The 19239-nt window shown below is 41.8% G+C and overlaps 1 protein-coding gene across 1 annotated transcript; it reads right to left on the reverse strand.

Moving 5' to 3' along the window:
* Positions 1 to 1377: 1377 nt before the first annotated feature.
* On the reverse strand, positions 1378 to 17716 carry thap12b (THAP domain containing 12b). Its single transcript, XM_061973131.1, has 5 exons — positions 17403 to 17716; positions 12296 to 12416; positions 12109 to 12216; positions 11988 to 12024; positions 1378 to 4081 (listed from the first exon to the last, which is right to left on the reverse strand). Exons 1-5 carry the CDS (start codon positions 17489 to 17491, stop codon positions 2184 to 2186), a joined length of 2253 nt encoding a protein of 750 aa, XP_061829115.1. The 5' UTR covers positions 17492 to 17716; the 3' UTR covers positions 1378 to 2183.
* Positions 17717 to 19239: the final 1523 nt, after the last annotated feature.

A 19239-nucleotide genomic window follows, 5' to 3' on the forward strand; every position in this document is an offset into this window, starting at 1 on the left:
CAAGCGATCAAATGTTTGGAAGCCGCAGCTGCATGCGTACTCACGGTACCGCGTATGCGCATCCAACTCAAAGTCCTCCTGGTAAGAGTCTCTGTTGTCCCAGTTCTCCACAGACCAATGGTAAAGCTTGACTGTCATCTTTCGGGAATGTAAACAATGAAACACCGGCCGTGTTTGTGTTGCTGAAGTCGGCCGCAATACACCGCTTCCCACCTACAGCTTTCTTCTTTGCTGTCTCCATTGTTCATTGAACAAATTGCAAAAGATTCACCAACACAGATGTCCAGAATACTGTGGAATTTTGCGATGAAAACAGACGACTTAATAGCTGGCCGCCATGCTGTCCCAAAATGTCCTCCACAATATGTGACGTCACGCGCTGACGTCATTATACCGAGACATTTTCAGCAGGATATTCCGCGCAAAATTTAAAATTGCACTTTAGTAAGCTAACCCGGCCGTATTGGCATGTGTTGCAATGTTAAGATTTCATCATTGATATATAAACTATCAGACTGCGTGGTCGGTAGTAGTGGGTTTCAGTAGGCCTTTAAACAAGTTGAAAAACTTATTCGGGTGTTACCATTTAGTGGTCAATTGTACGGAATATGTACTGCACTGTGCAATCTACTAATAAAAGTTTCAATCAATCAATCAATGCTACATATGTAAAAAAATAAAAAATAAAAAGATTGAAACAGCTGTTCGAAATGTGTCCACTAGATGTCGCAACAGCAATTATTTGTATCTTTGTAGCTGATGCTACATATGTAAAAAAACAAACAAACAAAAAACACGTTAGTGCACGAGTTGAGGAAAATGAGCAAACTACATAAATAACATCCTGTAATTTGATTTTGATATTATTTTTTTTACCTTTAAGGTTGAAAGTTAACACCAATGAGTTGACTGATGAACATTGTCACATAATTTATTCAGAAAGTATAAATAACGACACATAAAGATAGAATACTATTAACCGCAACATGTAAGTGTAAAAAAACCCAACAACATTGTGATTTGTACATTTTCAGAAAAGTTAAAAGTTAAAAAACCAATGATTGTCACACACACACTAGGTGTGGCGAAATTATTCTCTGCATTTGACCCATCACCCTTGTTCAACCCCTGGGAGGTGAGGGAAGCAGTGGGCAGCAGCGGTGCCGTGCCCGGGGAATAATTTTTGGTGATTTAACTCCCAATTCCAACCCTTGATGCTGAGTGCCAAGCAGGGAGGTAATGGGTCCCATTTTTATAGTCTTTGGTATGACTCGGCCGGGGTTTGAACTCACAACCTACCGATTTCAGGGCGGACACTCCAACCACTAAGCCAGTACTTGAATGTGCTTGTTCCATTTTTAAACAAAGAAACAAAAAAATCTGAAGTTGTCTTTATTTTTAAGTTATCGTGCCGTGATTTTACCAGTCCGGCCCACTTGGGAGTAGATTTTTCTCCATGTGGCCCCCTATCTAAAATGAGTTTGACACCCCTGAGTTAGGAGAAGTGTGACTTTACCAAATGTATTTAATTATTGTGATGTTTAGAATGAACCTAAACATCATTTTAGCGAAGCAAATGTCACTGATTTAGGACTGAGTTGAGCATGCCGTTTAAGGCAAAAGCAACATGCATACAAACCAAAATGTAACACTGCTTTATAAAGATTAAATAGCACATTAATAATTCATGTTTGGCAAGAGACACATCGATCGGGCAAATAATAGTAAATACATTGAAATACTTAAAACTAACCCATATAAATACCAATACACAGTCTACACAATATTAGTTTAAATCAGATTCAGAAAATAAATAAAAACTGGTAATGTGACCTCCATGTTGAATGTATTTGGAAAGTGTCCCTAATAGTATTTGGTGAGGTGGCTCCCTCTTGTGGTCTTTCTACAGAAACTGCGACTAAAAAAAATGAGTCCATCTGTACAGGAAGAGGTTATTAAACGTCAAGAACATATGTTATGGCCTTTTTTAATTGATAACAGGTTAGTCAATGATGTCTTCAATACCTCTGCATACATCTATCAGCAACAACATTGGGAGGAGAGCTGTATCAAAAATAATCTGTCTCATTATCTAATGTGTGAATCCAAAATGTTTTAACACACTATAAACATAAGTGAAAATACACTAAAGCGACAATCCGTATAAAACAAAAGGATGTGTTTCACTTCATGGCCTCCTCTTCAGCTACCTCCTCAGATTCCGCCTCCATTTCAGCCTCATCCTCCGGGTAAAGTCTGCAGTATTTGTCCACCATCACGTCTAGGTCGGGCTTGACGTGGGCGTTGACGTGGAGCACGGCAAGACTCCGGTCCCATTGCTTGGCCGGCACGGTGTCCAGGTAGGCCTGCAGCCGTGCGTCCGCCGCCTCGCCCGGCTGCTCTTCCATCGTGAGAGCGGGCAGGGTCGAGAGAACCTTGAGGAAAGCGTTGACGTTGGGGAAGAACTTGATGTCAGGCAGCTGCAGCGTCTCGTGAATGGAGTTGGGCAGGCGCACCTCCTTGCCGCGGTGCTTCCACTTGATCCTCCAGCAGTGAAGCTCGGCGGGGAGCGTCTCAGGATTGGGCAGGTCGCCGTGGTAAATGTCAGCGTCGTTCTCCTCGGTGGTGTTAAACTTCATCTGGCCCATGATGGCTGGCACCAGCGAGATACATTTGAGGGCTTTGATGTTGACGTCAGAGAACATCTCCTCCACTTCCTGCATGACGCTGTGGATGATAGGGAGAGTCACATACTCTCGGTAGTAGGCCTCCATTTGGATCTCTCCTATGTCGGCCGCGCGCTGCCTCTGAGTAAAGAGCCTGGGGACACGCACACATATCTCCATGCCGGTGGCCACGTTTACGGCCTCCTCGTACCAGAAGTCATGGTAGACGTCGATGTTATCGTTGACCTCGTTTAGCGAATGCATGACCGCTGTCAAGCTGTTGGCGGCGGAAAATGCCTCTTGAGTCTCGCCTTGGAGATTCCTGCCGAACGCTCTGGTATACATCAGGACATTCTTCAACACGATCACGGTCATCGCCATCTCAAAGTCGGCCAGGATTTCGGCGAGGGAACGGGCATCTGCCATCACGGCACTGTCAAATACTCCATCGGTGTTGCTGTGAACGGCGTCCATGCAGTAGATGAGCGGTACCAGGATGTCCAGCAGCACGTCGAAGACGTTATGTTGCTTAGTCCAGCCGCTACTGCAGGCTTGTTTCAGCGCCACTGCTTTGTCCTCGTTCTTCTGATAGTGAGATGATATTGCCTTCTCCAGCTCGGCCTGTGTGCCCGGTTTTCTGAAGAAGATGCTGATCCTCCTCAGCGTCTCCATGAGGATTTGGACATTGGGGAAAGGGAGACTGTTGGCCAGGTGGATGTTGAGTGCCATGCGCGAGCACGGCATGTGCAAGGCCAGTGGGTACTTCTCCATCAGGAGCACGGCCACAGCCTTCATCTTGGTGGCAGACGCCCCTGTGACCTTGTGTGCCTGACCGCGGCAGTCCTCCATGCTGAGCCCCCAGCGCTCTGTCAGCTGCGCCTCCAGCCTCTCCACCAGTGCCACTTCGTCGCCGTTGAATGGCACAAAGTCCAAAAACTCTTCCCGGAGGATGTTCTGCTGGTTGACAAAGCGCAGGAAAAGCGGCAGGTGCTTCTCGTTGCCAAAGTCAACCAGGTCGGCTGTAACCAGTGAGAAGATACGACTCTCCCTCGCCTCCATGAGCATCTCCTCCCTTACCGTGTTCTCACACACATCCAGAAGCTGGACCAGCTGCGTGGTGGAGAGGTACTCGGCATTAACAGCCGTCCCCTCAAAGCGCCTCCTCAGTGCTGCGTCTCCAGCGTTTATGCGGTAATCCAGCAAGGCCTGGAAGTTGTTGGACAGCTTCTCACTCGCTGACACCTTGAACGTCTCCAGGGGGATGCTCTGCTTTGCCAGCAGGATTACAACCTCAAATAAAGACCTCAGGTAACTGCGAAGCTCCCTCTCCTCTGTGGACAGCTGCGGCTCCACTCCATTGGCACTTGTGCTTTCCTCAACGGTGTTTTCTTTTTTGGACGCAGCAGCAGCCGCCACTGGGGGAAAGAGAGACGCATATCTTTATGCATAACAAACAAAAGATACTGTTGAGTACATGTAAGGTATTTAGTTAGCTTTTTTTAGCGATGCGTAACACAAAGCAAATTGTGCAGGTTAGTGTAAACACCGCGGCATTGTGGTTTCTAAATTCCAACAATAATGCAGTGACATGTGACGGTAAATGGAAAGTTAAGTTGAAGTACCACTGATAGTCACACACACTAGGTGTGGTGAAATTACCCTCTGGGAGGTGCGGGGAGCAGTGAGCAGCAGTGATGGCTGCACTCGGGAATCATTTTGGTCATTTAAACCCCAATTCCAACCCTTGATGCTGAGTGCCAAGCAGGGAGGTAATGGGTCCCATTTTTATAGTCTTTGGTATGACTATAAAAACTCACGACCTACCGATCTCAGCGCGGACACTCTAACCACAAGGCCACTGAGCAGGTGGCCAAAACTGGGAGTACTCAATCCGCCATTGTAGTTTTGTTCTAGCGCAGGTGTGTCAAACTCATTTTAGCTCAGGGGCCGCATGGAGGAAAATCTATTCCCAAGTGGGCCGGAATGGTAAAATCATGGCATGATAACTTAAAAATAAAGAAAAACTCCAGGTTGTTTTCTTTGGCCAAAGATAGAACAAGCACATTATGAAAACATACAAATCACAAAAAATCCTCTGGACAAAACACTTCCACGTTTGTTGAAAATTCTGAGGAAATTGGTGCCGTTTCAAAAAAACACAATGAGTTTAGACTTTGTCTCAGTGTATCTACAAAGCCAGGATTAAACTTTAAGGCACAGTCTTTCTGGGATTGAATAAAACATGTAAATTATTCGAGGTAGGGCTGGGCGATATGGCCTTTTTTTAATATCTCGATATTTTTAGGCCATGTCACGATACACGATATATATCTCAATATTTTGCCTTAGCGTTGAATGAACACTTGATGCATATAATCACAGCAGTATGATGATTCTATGTGTCTACATTAAAACATTCTTGTTCATACTGCATTAATATATGCTTATTTTAAACTTTCATGCAGAGAGGGAAATCACAACTAAGTCAATTGACCAAAAGTGTATTTATTAAACAGTTATTAAGCAGTGGCACAAACATTCATGTCATTTCCAAAACAGAAAGTGCAAAATTGTCAGAGACATTTTAAAACAAGCTATGAGTGCACTTTTGTGCATGATGTCACTAAGATGACATATCAAAACAACACTAAATTAAAGTGCACTTTTTGTACAGAACGCCACTACAATAGTTTAAAACAAATAAAGTGCACTTTTGTGCATGATGTCACACAAGATATTTCAATAACTGTCAAATAAAAATGAGCTGCATAATAAGAAATCAAATAGTGTATGTCCTTCGCTATGTGGTAGGTTCCTGCGGACGTTATCACCTTCTGTTGTTGACTATTTTTTTCATACGGTGTTAATGTGGAAATGGTTGCGGCCAGAGATGTTGACATGCGGAGCTTCAAACACTTTTCATTCTCTAGCGGGTGACTTTTCAAATGATGCTACATATTAGCAGTAATGCTACTTTTTGTAGCAACGCTTTTGCCCCACACTTGACAAATTACGGTTGTCTGTTCGACATATTCCCGCTTGAAGCCAAACCACCGCCAGACGATGGACCCCCTGCTGTTTTTCTTGGGAATTAATTCTTCCTTCATTTGTTACCAGATTCGCACCTTCTCTTTCTCGTATTACCACTCGCACCACAGCTAACGTTACCCATGCCGCTACCTCTCTGATCCGCGAGGGCGTATACGCATGTGACGTATGTAAGAAGCTGCACTTGTTTCATGTCTCTGTGAGAAGGAGAGACAAGAAAGAGTGAGAAACGCCTGTAGTGTAATGCCCGCAGCTAAAAGCAACTGCGTGAGAACGTATACTCGAATATCACGATAGTCATTTTCTATATCGCACAGAGAAAGACCCGCGATATATCGAGTATATCGATATATCGCCCAGCCCTACTTCGAGGTATCAAATACCTCCTTTGTCATGTCCACGTATCAATCCAGTGCTAAGGGTGGTGCTAAATGACGATGTGTTCGAAGCAGAAGACATAAAACGGCAGGTTTTAAGTTTCATGTGGGTCGAGGAGGAAGAGCCGCAGTCACCCTTTACTGTGTACCTCTTGTTTGCTCGCCAAACAGATTTGCTATTGTGACATACAGTGGACACATTTAGAACAGCAGTTTCTATCGTTCCAAAAAAAAAAAGCATTATGATACCTTGAGGTGAGGGAAATAATTGAGTTTTAGACGCATTGCAATTTGGACATTTGGACATGGACAGATATAAAATTGACGAGTAAATGTCAATAATCAATATATGTATTGAAAATAAAGTAATGCAGACAGTTCTAAAATTTGGCTGACTGCAGCGAGCCACTTAACCAAGAGATCCGAACAGCTCCTTTATTATAGGGTACTTATGTTGCAGTTTTGCACACATTTCCATTGATTTAATAAATGTGGATATTAATTGAACGGTTTCTTATTACAAATGCACTGTTTTTTTAAGTTGCAAGTAGGGCTGGGCGATATATCGATATACTCGCGGGTTTGTCTCTGTGCGATATAGAAAATGACTATCGTGATATTCGAGTATACGTTCTCACGCAGTTGCTTTTAGCTGAGGGCATTACACTTCAGACTCTTCTCACTCTTTGTTGTCTCTCCTTCTCACAGAGACGTAAAACAAGCGCACCTTCTTACATACGTCACATATGTATACTCCCTCGCGGAGCAGAGAGGTAGCGGCATGGGTAACGATAGCTGCGGTGCGAGTGGTAATATGAGAGAAAGAAGGTGCGAATCTGGTAACAAATGAGGGAAGAATTAACTCCCAAGAAAAACAGCAGGGGGTCAATCGTCTGGCGGTGGTTTGGCTTCAAGCAGGAATATGTCGAACAGACAACTGTAATTTGTCAAGTGTGGGGCAAAAGCGTTGCTACAAAAAGTAGCATTACTGCTAATTTGTAGCATCATTTGAAAAGTCACCTGCTAGAGAATAAGGAATGCATGAAACTCCTCATGTCAACATCTCTGTTCGGTGCCACACCAACAAAATGCCGAGGCAACCATTGCCACATCAACACCGTATGAAAAAAATAAGTCAACAACAGAAGGAGATAACGTCCGCAGGAACCTACCACATAGTGAAGGACATACACTATTTGATTTCCTATTATGCAGCTCATTTTTATTTCACAGTAATTGTTATCTTGTGTGACATCACGCACAAAAGTGCACTTTATTTGTTTTAAACTATTGTAGTGGCGTTCTGTACAAAAAGTGCACTTTAATTTAGTGTTGTTTTGATATGTCATCTTAGTGACAACATGCACAAAAGTGCACTCATAGCTTGTTTTAAAATGTCTCTGACAATCTTGCACTTTCTGTTTTGGAAATGACATGAATGTTTGTGCCACTGCTTAATAACTGTTTAATAAATACACTTTTGGTCAATTGACTTAGTTGTGATTTCCCTCTCTGCATGAAAGTTTAAAATGAACATATATTAATGCAGTATGAACAAGAATGTTTTAATGTAGACACATAGAATCATCATACTGCTGTGATTATATGCATCAAGTGTTCATTCAAGGCCAAAGCAAAATATCGAGATATATATCGTGTATCGTGACATGGCCTAAAAATATCGACATATTAAAAAAAGGCCATATCGCCCAGCCCTAGTTGCAAGTGATGAACACTTATTTAGTGAAACGAATAGAAATGTAAAACTGCATCAATATATATAAATTAAAGATACATCAATAATTGATTTTCAATCGAATCGTGAAGTGCCCAAAGATTCCCACGTCTAATCATTCCATTCACTTTCACCGCCATGTTTACAAGCGTTTCCCTTCCCTTTGGTTCCACATCTGGGTCCTAAACACTTTATACGTTTCTATCCACCGGCTTCAACCATGCATTAAATTAATCGTTCTGGAGCCACAAATCGCTGAACATGCACTTACCCGTGTTATGCAAGTCAGTCAGCTTTGCTGTGGGCTTTCGTTAAGTTTTCTCCGCTGCCATGCTAAGCTGTAACACACACTAGCTGGTGCTCGATAAATTCTGACCGGACAGCGCAGGTAGCTTACTTTAGTCCCGTTTTGTAGTTACGTTATAGCGACCTCAAAAATCTAAACATTTAAAAGCAAGACTGAAATGTATGCATGTCAATAAATAAAAGTAACGTTAATAGATTTTTAAGACCTTTCAAAGTCGTAATTAAGACCTTTTATGAGATTTTAGGAGAATTTTAGGCCTTAAATTCAAATGGTTGGATTTAAGACATTCTAAGACCCCATGGATACCTTGAAAATGCAACTGCTATGTTAGCACTTGTTGCACACACATTATGCTATTATTGCTAACGTTTGTGTCCTCCTGTTCCACTTCTTAATGTTACGCTGTTGTAGGGCTGGGCGATATATCGATATACTCGATAAATATCGCGGGTTTGTCTCTGTGCGATATAGAAAATGACTATATGATGATATTCGAGTATACGTTCTCACGCAGTTGCTTATAGCTGTGGGCATTACACTACCGTATTTTCCGCACTATAAGGCGCACCTAAAAACCACAATTTTTCTCAAAAGCTGACAGTGCGCCTTATAACCCGGTGCGCTTTATTACGATTCATTTTCATAAAGTTTCGATCTCGCAACTTCGGTAAACAGCCGCCATCTTTTTTCCCGGTAGAACAGGAAGCGCTTCTTCTTCTACGCAAGCAACCGCCAAGGAAAGCACCCGCCCCCATAGAACAGGAAGCGCTTCTTCTTCTACTGTAAGCAACAACCCGCCCCCGGAAGAAGAAGAAAAAACGCGCGGATATCACCGTACGTTTCATTTCCTGTTTACATCTGTAAAGACCACAAAATGGCTCCTACTAAGCGACAAGGATCCGGTTCATAAAAAGACGCAATCTCTCCATCCGCACACGGATTACTACCGTATTTCACAGCAACTGATATTCCTGTGAACCGCACTGTGGAACGGGAGCACGTACGGTGAATATTCGCACCACAGGGAATGAGAAGTCATCCTTCACTGTGGTTCTAGCTTGCCATGCTAACTTCCACCCATGGTGATATTCAAAAGGAAGACCTTGCCAAAAGAGACCTTTCCAGCCGGCGTCATCATAAAAGCTAACTCGAAGGGATGGATGGATGAAGAAAAGATGAGCGAGTGGTTAAGGGAAGTTTACGCGAAGAGGCCGGGTGGCTTTTTTCACACAGCTCCGAAGGCGAACACACCTTCACTAAGACGGGCAGACAGCGCCGGACGACATACGCCAACATTTGCCAGTGGATCGTAAATGCCTGGGCAGATATTTCGGTCACAACTGTGGTCCGAGCTTTCCGGAAGGCAGGATTCACAGAACTGCTGCACAACAACAGCGACACTGAATCCGATGACTTCGACGAGACGGAGCCGGCCATTTTTGGATCCCACGCTTGCGCAACTTTTCAATTCGGACACCGAAGACGAAGAATTCGAAGGATTTACGAATGAAGAATAACTTCAGAAGGTGAGCGCTATGTTTATTTTGTGTGTTGTGACATTAACGTTCGAGCAACATTATGTTGCTATTGCTCTACACCATTTTGAATTTTACTATGTTTGTGATTGCACATTTGCGTACATTTTGGGACAGAGTTGTTAGAACGCTGGTTTTCAATATATTATTAAAGTTTGACTGAACTATCTGACTGTTTTTTTGACATTCCCTTTAGCGCAGCGTAGGCGCGGCTTATAATCCGGGGCGGCTTATTGGTGGACAAAGTTATGAAATATGTAATTCATTGAAGGTGCGGCTAATAATCCGGTGCGCCATATAGTGCGGAAAATACGGTACATGCTTTTCCCACTCTTTCTTGTCTCTCCTTCTCACAGAGACTTAACAAGCGCACCTTCTTACATACGTCACGTGTGCAACGTCACACGCTCCCGCGGAGCAGAGAGGAAGCGACATGGTAACGTTAGCTGTGATGCTAACGTAGCGGTGCGGGTGGTAATACAAGAAAGAGAAGGTGCGAATCTGGTAACAAATGAAGGAAGAATTCATTCCCAAGAAAAACAGCACGGGGTCCATCGTCTGGCGGTGGTTTGGCTTCAAGCGGGAAGATGTCGAACAATTAAGCGGCAAAAGCGTTGCTACAAAAAGTAGCACCACTGCTAATGAAGCATCATTTGAAAAGTCACCCGCTAGAGAATGAAGAGTGTTTGAAACTTTGCATGTCAACATCTCCGTTCGGTGCCACACCCACAAAATGCCGAAGCAACTATTTTCAGATCAACACCGTATGAAAAAAATAGTCAACAACAGAAGGAGATAACGTCCGCAGGAACCTACCACATAGCGAAGGACATATACAGTACATATATTTGATTTCCTATTATGCAGCTCATTTTTATTTGACAGTTATTGAAATATCTTTTGTGACATCATGCACAAAAGTGCACTTTATTTGTTTTAAACTATTGTAGTGGCGTTCTGTACAAAAAGTGCACTTTAATTTAGTGTTGTTTTGATATGTCATCTTAGTGACATCATGCACAAAAGTGCATTAATAGCTTGTTTTAAAATGTCTCTGACAATCTTGCACTTTCTGTTTTGGAAATGACATGAATGTTTGTGCCACTGCTTAATAACTGTTTAATAAATACACTTTTGGTCAATTGACTTAGTTGTGATTTCCCTCTCTGCATTAAAGTTTAAAATGAGCATATATTAATGAAGTATGAACAAGAATGTTTTAATGTAGACACGAAGAATCATCATACTGCTGTGATTATATGCATCAAGTGTTCATTCAAGGCTAAGGCAAAATATCAAGATATATATTGTGTATCGTGACATGGCCTAAAAATATCGGGATATTAATAAAAAGCCATATTGCCCAGCCCTACGCTGTTGTACGTGATACATGGCATCTATTATGTTGGACAGGTGCAGAATTGTGGGGTTTAGTCCAACATCTAATGCAGACTATGGCAAATTAAGGCCCGGGGGCCGTATGCCGCCCGTTGAGCTTTTCAATCCGGCCCGCCGGACATTCCCAAATCATTTTTTTAGATCTTTAAGATGGAACGTGTAGCTGCCATTATGATGTGCAGTGATGTTTTTAAATTACCGTAAGTCTCGAACTATACAAAGTATTTCAATGGTTGGAATCTGAGCTTTTGCATCATATACTAGTTACTATGGTGATCGAATCAGTTACTATGGTAATCTAATTAGTTACTATGGTAATCTAAGTCACAGCAGCTCAGACAGGCACCAAGCAGTGTGGGTGGGGAGCGTTTCCACAGCGCCAAGCCTGTCAGGGACAGACGCGGAAGGACATTTTACAACAAAGTTCTAAAGCTTAATAAAGTAAAGTAACACTGATATTCACACACACACTAGGTGTGGTGAAATGATATATCAGAAAGTAAGTGGGTTTATTTTTTACCCTTCGCGTTCATATTTCGCTGTGTTTGTTGCATTTTGCTTGATTGTAAAATATGTCGATCGCAAGGGGGTGTGACGTTCATATGTTGTCAATATTTAGTGGTTTATCGTTCATAGTTAATATTGTAAACCCCACATTCTTTATTTTCATAAACATTCTGGGTGTCTCATTCAGTAAAAACATTTACAATTCCATTATGTTTTTTAAGGTGGTCTGTCATTATTGTTTTTAGCATTCAATCAGACATTATTGTGAGGTTTTAAAAATAAATATACCGGGCCCCAGACACTTTTTTTCTCTCAATTTGCCCCCTCCAAGTCAAAATAATTGCCCAGGCCTGATCTAATGGATTGATGAAATAAGTGTTGAACATGTAGTGTACGTGTAACTGATTTACTTACATCTCCTTTCCTTTATCCGTTTTAAGTCCTCCTCTGTCTAAAACCAAAACAAAGTGTCCAGGATTCAACATTAGTAACAAAACTAACAATTGGCATCTTAAAGATAGTAATTGTTCCTCACAAGTTCTTTAATCTGCTTGCGATGTTTGTCACCATGACCCCGAGGCCGGATGGTCAGATCAAACATGGTGGGAATGGCCGTATCCTTCAGCACGGTTCTATAAGGGCTCTGGGGGGGAAACAGGGTCACACCGGTTATTTTGGAACAGTAAATAACAACATATCATGCTCTTATGTAAGATACTTACGGTTTTGTACACCAGTGATGGGTCAAAGTGTTTTGCACACAATCTATAATGCTTGTTTAACTGATCGACTGTTTTGGCCTCCAGATCTGCCCTGCGACAATTTTCTACCCATATTCGACATCTGGAAACACAACACACATTGTTATCATACAGGTGTATACAAGACAATGCATTTACAATTGGAATAAGTTTGTAGAAGGTATTCATTTGGTGTTCCTTAGGTGTTCTGTTCTACATTGTAGTGTGCTTGGGGGGGGAAGCACATCTAAGAAGGACAGTTTCAGACTGGAGAAACTGATCAGACGGGCCGGCTTTACGATTGGAATGAAACTGGACTCTCTGGTGACGGTGGCAGAGTAGAGGATTGTGGAAAAACCACTGAGCATAATGAATGATGCCAGTCAACCTCTGCATACCGTTATCAGTAGCCAGAGGAGCCTGTTCAGTGCAAGACTGCTTCATCCCAAGTGCAGGACTAATAGACTAAAAAACTCCTTTGTCCCACACACCATCAGACTCTCTGGGGGCGGAGGAGGGGTACTAGGATGACAGAGGACGCAAATAAATGATAAATGATAAATGGGTTATACTTGTATAGCGCTTTTCTACCTTCAAGGTACTCAAAGCGCTTTGACAGTATTTCCACATTCACACACACATTCACACACTGATGGCGGGAGCTGCCATGCAAGGCGCTAACCAGCAGCCATCAGGAGCAAGGGGTGAAGTGTCTTGCCCAAGGACACAACGGACGTGACTAGGATGGTAGAAGGTGGGGATTGAACCCCAGTAACCAGCAACACTCCGATTGCTGACACGGCCACTCTACCAACTTCGCCACGCCGTCCCAACAATACTGAAATAAACTGCAACAAAAAACAGTGCAATACATTATAAAGGTGCAATATATACATCACATCTTTCTTATAATCGACAGTATTACCGTTTTTCTAATTTTTTTTATTTTCAGAACATGGTCACTAGAGATGTCCAATATTATCAGGCTGCCTATATTATCGGCCGATAAATGCTTTAAAACGTAATATCGGAAATTATCGGTTTCAAAAAGTAAAATGTATGACTTTTTAAAACGCCGCTGTGTACACGGACGTAGGGAGAAGTACAGAGTGCCAATAAACCTTTGCGTGCCGGCCCAATCACATAATATCTACGGCTTTTCACACACACAAGTGAATGCAACACATACTTGGTCAACAGCCATACAGGTCACACTGAGGGTGGCCGTATAACCAACTTTAATAACACTGTTACAAATATGCGCCACACTGTGAACCCACGCCAAACAAGAATGACAAACACATTTCGGGAGAACAACCGCGCCGTAACACAACATAAACACAACAGAACAAATACCCAGAACCCCTTGCAGCACTAACTCTTCCGGGACGCTACAATATACACCCCCACCCCCAACCTCCTCATGCTCTCTCAGGGAGAGCATGTCCCAAATTCCAAGCTGCTGTTTTGAGGCATGTTCAAAAAAATAATGCACTTTGTGACTTCAATAATAAATATGGCAGTGCCATGTTGGCATTTTTTTCCATAACTTGAGTTGATTTATTTTGGAAAACCTTGTTACATTGTGTAATGCATCAAGCGGGGCATCACAACAAAATTAGGCATAATAATGTGTTAATTCCACGACTGTATATATCAGTATCGGTTGATATTGGTATCGGTAATTAAGAGTTGAACAATATCGGAATATCAGATATTGGCAAAAAAGCCATTATCGGACATCTCCACCTATTACCATTGTTTTTTATTCCGTAATGATTTGCTTTAAATAAATAAAAAATCTGTATTTAAACTAAAAACATGTTTTGATCCAGGAGAGCCATTTTTCCCCTCCTACCGGCCCCATTATTTGAAAAGAACTGGTGTAAAAAAAAAAAAAAAAAAAAAAAAAAAGATTGAATAAAATAACTTATCAAAGACAGTGGATTACTGACAAGATGTGTTCACTAAAATAATGTGTTAATTCCACGACTGTATATATCGGTATCGGTTGATATCGGAATCGGTAATTAAGAGTTGGACAATATAGGAATATTGGCAAAAAAGCCATTATCGGACATCACTAATGGTCACTACTGCCTAGTTTCTCTTGTTATATTCTTATTTTTACGTTTATATTTGAATTCGTATTGTTACTTTTTATTTTCATTCTTATTGTTATATTTTCTATTTTATTTCCATTTTTACCTCCATTGTTTACTTTCGAAATTCGATCTCAATTCTGTACACTGCTGCTGGAATTTTAACTTTCCTGAGGGAACTCTCCTGAAGGAATCAATAAAGTACTATATATCTATAGATAATAAGAAAGTTTGATCATATTACGCCTATACTGTATATACCTTTATATACATATATACCTATACTGCCTCACCTGCACTGGCTTCCTGTGCACTTAAGATGTGACTTTAAGGTTTTACTACTTACGTATAAAATACTACACGGTCTAGCTCCGTCCTATCTTGCCGATTGTATTGTACCACATGTCCCGGCAAGAAATCTGCGTTCAAAGAACTCCAGCTTATTAGTGATTCCCAGAGCCCCAAAAAAGTCTGCGGGCTATAGAGCGTTTTCCACTCGGGCTCCAGTACTCTGGAATGCCCTCCCGGTAACAGTTAGAGATGCTACCTCAGTAGAAGCATTTAAGTCCCATCTTAAAACTCATTTGTATACTCTAGCATATAAATAGACCCCCATTTTAGACCAGTTGATCTGCCGTTTGTTTTCTTTTCTGCTCTGCCCCCCTCTCCCTTGTGGAGGGGGGGGGGGGGGGGGCACAGGTGGATGAAGTGCTGGCTATCCAGAGTCGGGACCCGGGGTGGACCACTCTCCTGTGCATCGGTTGGGGACATCTCTGCGCTGCTGACCTGTCTCTGCTCGGGATGGTCTCCTGCTGGCCCCACTATGGTCTGGACTCTCACTATTATGTTAGATCCACTATGGACTGGACTTTCACAATATTATGCTAGACCCACTCGACGTCCATTGCATCCGGTCTCCCCTAGAGAGGGGGGTTGGGAGGTCACCCACATCTGCGGTCCTCTCTAAGGTTTCTCATTGTCATCCCACTGGGTTGAGTTTTTCCTTGCCCTGATGTGGGATCTGAACCGAGGATGTCATTGTGGCTTGTGCAGCCATTTGAGACACTTGTGATTTAGGGCTATATAAATGAACATTGATTGATGATCTACAAACCCCGTTTCCATATGAGTTGGGAAATTGTGTTAGATGTAAATATAAACGGAATACAATGATTTGCAAATCATTTTCAACCCATATTCAGTTGAATATGCTACAAAGACAACATATTTGATGTTCAAACTGATAAACATTTTTTTTTGCAAATAATCATTAACTTTAGAATTTGATGCCAGCAACACGTGACAAAGAAGTTGGGAAAGGTGGCAATAAATACTGATAAAGTTGAGGAATGCTCATCAAACACTTATTTGGAACATCCCACAGGTGTGCAGGCTACCGGTAATTGGGAACAGGTGGGTGCCATGATTGGGTATAAAAGTAGATTCCATGAAATGCTCAGTCATTCACAAACAAGGATGGAGCGAGGGTCACCACTTTGTCAACAAATGCGTGAGCAAATTGTTGAACAGTTTAAGAAAAACCTTTCTCAACCAGCTATTGCAAGGAATTTAGGGATTTCACCATCTACGGTTCGTAATATCATGAAAGGGTTCAGAGAATCTGGAGAAATCACTGCACGGAAGCAGCTAAGCCCGTGACCTTCGATCCCTCAGGCTGTACTGCATCAACAAGCGACATCAGTGTGTAAAGGATATCACCACATGGGCTCAGGAACACTCCAGAAACCCACTGTCAGCAACTACAGTTGGTCGCTACATCTGTAAGTACAAGTTAAAACTCTCCTATGCAAGGCGAAAACCGTTTATCAACAACACCCAGAAACGCCGCCGGCTTCGCTTGGCCTGAGCTCATCTAAGATGGACTGATACAAAGTGGAAAAGTGTTCTGTGGTCTGAGGAGTCCACATTTCAAATTGTTTTTGGAAACTGTGGACGTCGTGTCCTCCGGACCAAAGAGGAAAAGAACCATCCGGATTGTTATAGGCGCAAAGTTGAAAAGCCAGCATCTGTGATGGTATGGGGGTGTATTAGTGCCCAAGACATGGGTAACTTACACATCTGTGAAGGTGCCATTAATGCTGAAAGGTACATACAGGTTTTGGAGCAACATATGTTGCCATCCAAGCAACGTTACTATGGACGCCCCTGCTTATTTCAGCAAGACAATGCCAAGCCACGTGTTGCATCAACGTGGCTTCATAGTAAAAGAGTGCGGGTACTAGACTGGCCTGCCTGTAGTCCAGACCGGTCTCCCATTGAAAATGTGTGGCGCATTATGAAGCCTAAAATACCACAACGGAGACCCCCGGTCTGTTGAACAACTTAAGCTGTACATCAAGCAAGAATGGGAAATAATTCCACCTGAGAAGCTTAAAAAATGTGTCTCCTCAGTTCCCAAACGTTTACGGAGTGTTGTTAAAAGGAAAGGCCATGTAACACAGTGGTGAACATGCCCTTTCCCAACTACTTTGGCACGTGTTGCAGCCATGAAATTCTAAGTTAATTATTATTTGCAAAAAAAAAAAAAAAGTTTATGAGTTTGAACATCAAATATCTTGTCTTTGTAGTGCATTCAATTGAATATGGGTTGAAATCATTGTATTCCGTTTATATTTACATCTAACACAATTTCCCAACTCATATGGAAACGGGGTTTGTATTTAACAATGTGATTGTTGCTTCGGTTGTAGCTTACAGTGGGTAAAACTTACCAGGGACCGTTTTAATCATCCGTCCTTGTCACAGATGTAAAATTGACAAACTCAAAATATCGGAATCGTTTTTAATCGCGAGTTAGTCATTTAGGTGATTATTTAAAGCGACAATAAGATGGCGCGCGTGCGATGTTTACTAATCTAACAAGCAGGAGCTCGTGGCGTTAGTTGCCGTTTTAGACAAAAGCTCCTATATTGACCGATAAACAAAGTATATTAATTGAAAATGTGTTGGTTTTTTTTTTTTTTTACCTCTCAGGGTCCCTTGGAAAACGAAAAAAGGCCAAGTCCGACTGTGTGCTCTTCCGTGTGCAGTTCGGGGCCGCGCAAAAATTCGGCATGTTTTAGGCTAGCTATGTTAGCTACTACTATTACTACTACTACCCTATAAGTCGTTTGTTGGGAAATTCAAATGAAATTACAGAGGTCGCCTGGCTTTGTTGTACAGCACAGTGGTTACTAGAATAATTACTCATGGAATTTGACGGCGTTTGAATTTCAAAGTCCGAAGAAGAGAAGCGTCTGCTACCTTCCCCAGACACTGGCGGACTCCAAACGCTCGAGCTTCCTGATTGGACAGAGACGGACTGGGAGGCTCAATGATTGGTCGGCGTTCGACCAATGAGAACGCAGAAGGAGCCCCTTCTCCTTGACGTAAATTTGCGTCATGGAGGACGCAGGCTTCTTCTACGCTGCCACCTAATGGCGATTTGGATTCAAGACGAAAAACTACAAGCTAATGCGACGTACGTCCAAAAAGATGCTTTGTAAGGCGGCACCACGCCACAAAACTGTAGGCAAGTGTAAGTGTGTTAGTATGTGCTGTAAGTGTAAGTATTTAAGTATAATTGTGTAAGTATGTAAGTGTGCAAGTATGTAGATACTTGTATATAACTATATGCACTTGTATATGCAAACTGTACGTGTGTAAGTATGTAAGTGTAGGTATGTAAGTGTAAGTATGTAGGTTTAAGTGTAAGTATGTAAGTGTAAGTATTCAGGTGTAAGTACGGTATGTAAGTGTGTTGGTATGTAAGTGTGTAAGTGTAAGTGTGCAAGTATATAACTGTACATGTGTAAGTATGCAAGTGTCAGTATGTAAGTGTAAGTATTTAGGTGTAAGTGTGTAAGTACTGTATGTAAGTGGAAGTGTGTTAGTATGTGCTGTAAGTAAGTGTACCTGTGTAAGTATGTAACTGTAAGTGTGTAAGCATGTGTGTATTTGTAAGTGTGTTAGTATGTGCTGTAAGTGTAACTGTGTGAGTATTTAAGTATAATTGTGTAAGTATGTTAGTGTAAATGTAACTGCGTAAGTGTGCAAGTATGTAGATGTAAGGGTGCAAGTATATAACTGTACGTGTGTAAGTATGTATGTGTAGGTATGTAAGTGTAAGTATGTAGGTGTAAGTGTAAGTATGTAAGTGTACGTATTCAGGTGTATGTACTGTATGTAAGTGTAAGTATGTAGGTGTAAGTGTAAGTATTCAGGTGTATGTACTGTATGTAAGTGGAAGTGTGTTGGTATGTAAGTGTGTAAGTATGTAAGTGGAAGTGTGCAAGTATATAACTGTACGTGTGTAAGTATGTAAGTGTAGGTATGTAAGTGTAAGTATGTAGGTGTAAGTGTGTAAGTACTGTATGTAAGTGGAAGTGTGTTAGTATGTACTGTATTTAAGTGGACGTGTGTTGGTATGTAAGTGGAAGTGTGCAAGTATATAACTGTACATGTGTAATTATGTAAGTGTCAGTATGTAAGGGTAAGTATGTAAGTGTAGGTATGTATGTGTAAGTATTTAGGTGTAAGTGTGTAAGTACTGTATGTAAGTGGAAGTGTTTTAGTATGTGCTGTAAGTAAGTGTACCTGTGTAAGTATGTAACTGTTAGTGTGTAAGCATGTGTGTATTTATAAGTGTATTAGTATGTGCTGTAAGTGTAACTGTGTGAGTATTTAAGTATAATTGTGTAAGTATGTTAGTGTAAATGTAACTGCGTAAGTATGTAAAGGTGCAAGTATGCAAGTATATAACTGTACGTGTGTAAGTATGTAAGTGTAGGTATGTAAGTGTAAGTATGTAGGTGTAAGTGTAAG

Source organism: Nerophis lumbriciformis, linkage group LG17 (genome assembly GCF_033978685.3).
Source record: "Nerophis lumbriciformis linkage group LG17, RoL_Nlum_v2.1, whole genome shotgun sequence".
Lineage (NCBI taxonomy): Eukaryota > Metazoa > Chordata > Actinopteri > Syngnathiformes > Syngnathidae > Nerophis > Nerophis lumbriciformis.

Bases quoted from the DNA above. Each gene is read 5' to 3' on its own strand.
- thap12b (XM_061973131.1), bottom strand. From the start codon at position 17,491: ATGCCGAATTTTTGCGCGGCCCCGAACTGCACACGGAAGAGCACACAG. The intron at 12,217-12,295 runs GTAAGTATCTTA...TTTCCCCCCCAG, and splicing joins CATCACTGGTGTACAAAACC to AGCCCTTATAGAACCGTGCT. The intron at 12,025-12,108 runs GTGAGGAACAAT...TTTTGGTTTTAG, and splicing joins GCAAGCAGATTAAAGAACTT to ACAGAGGAGGACTTAAAACG.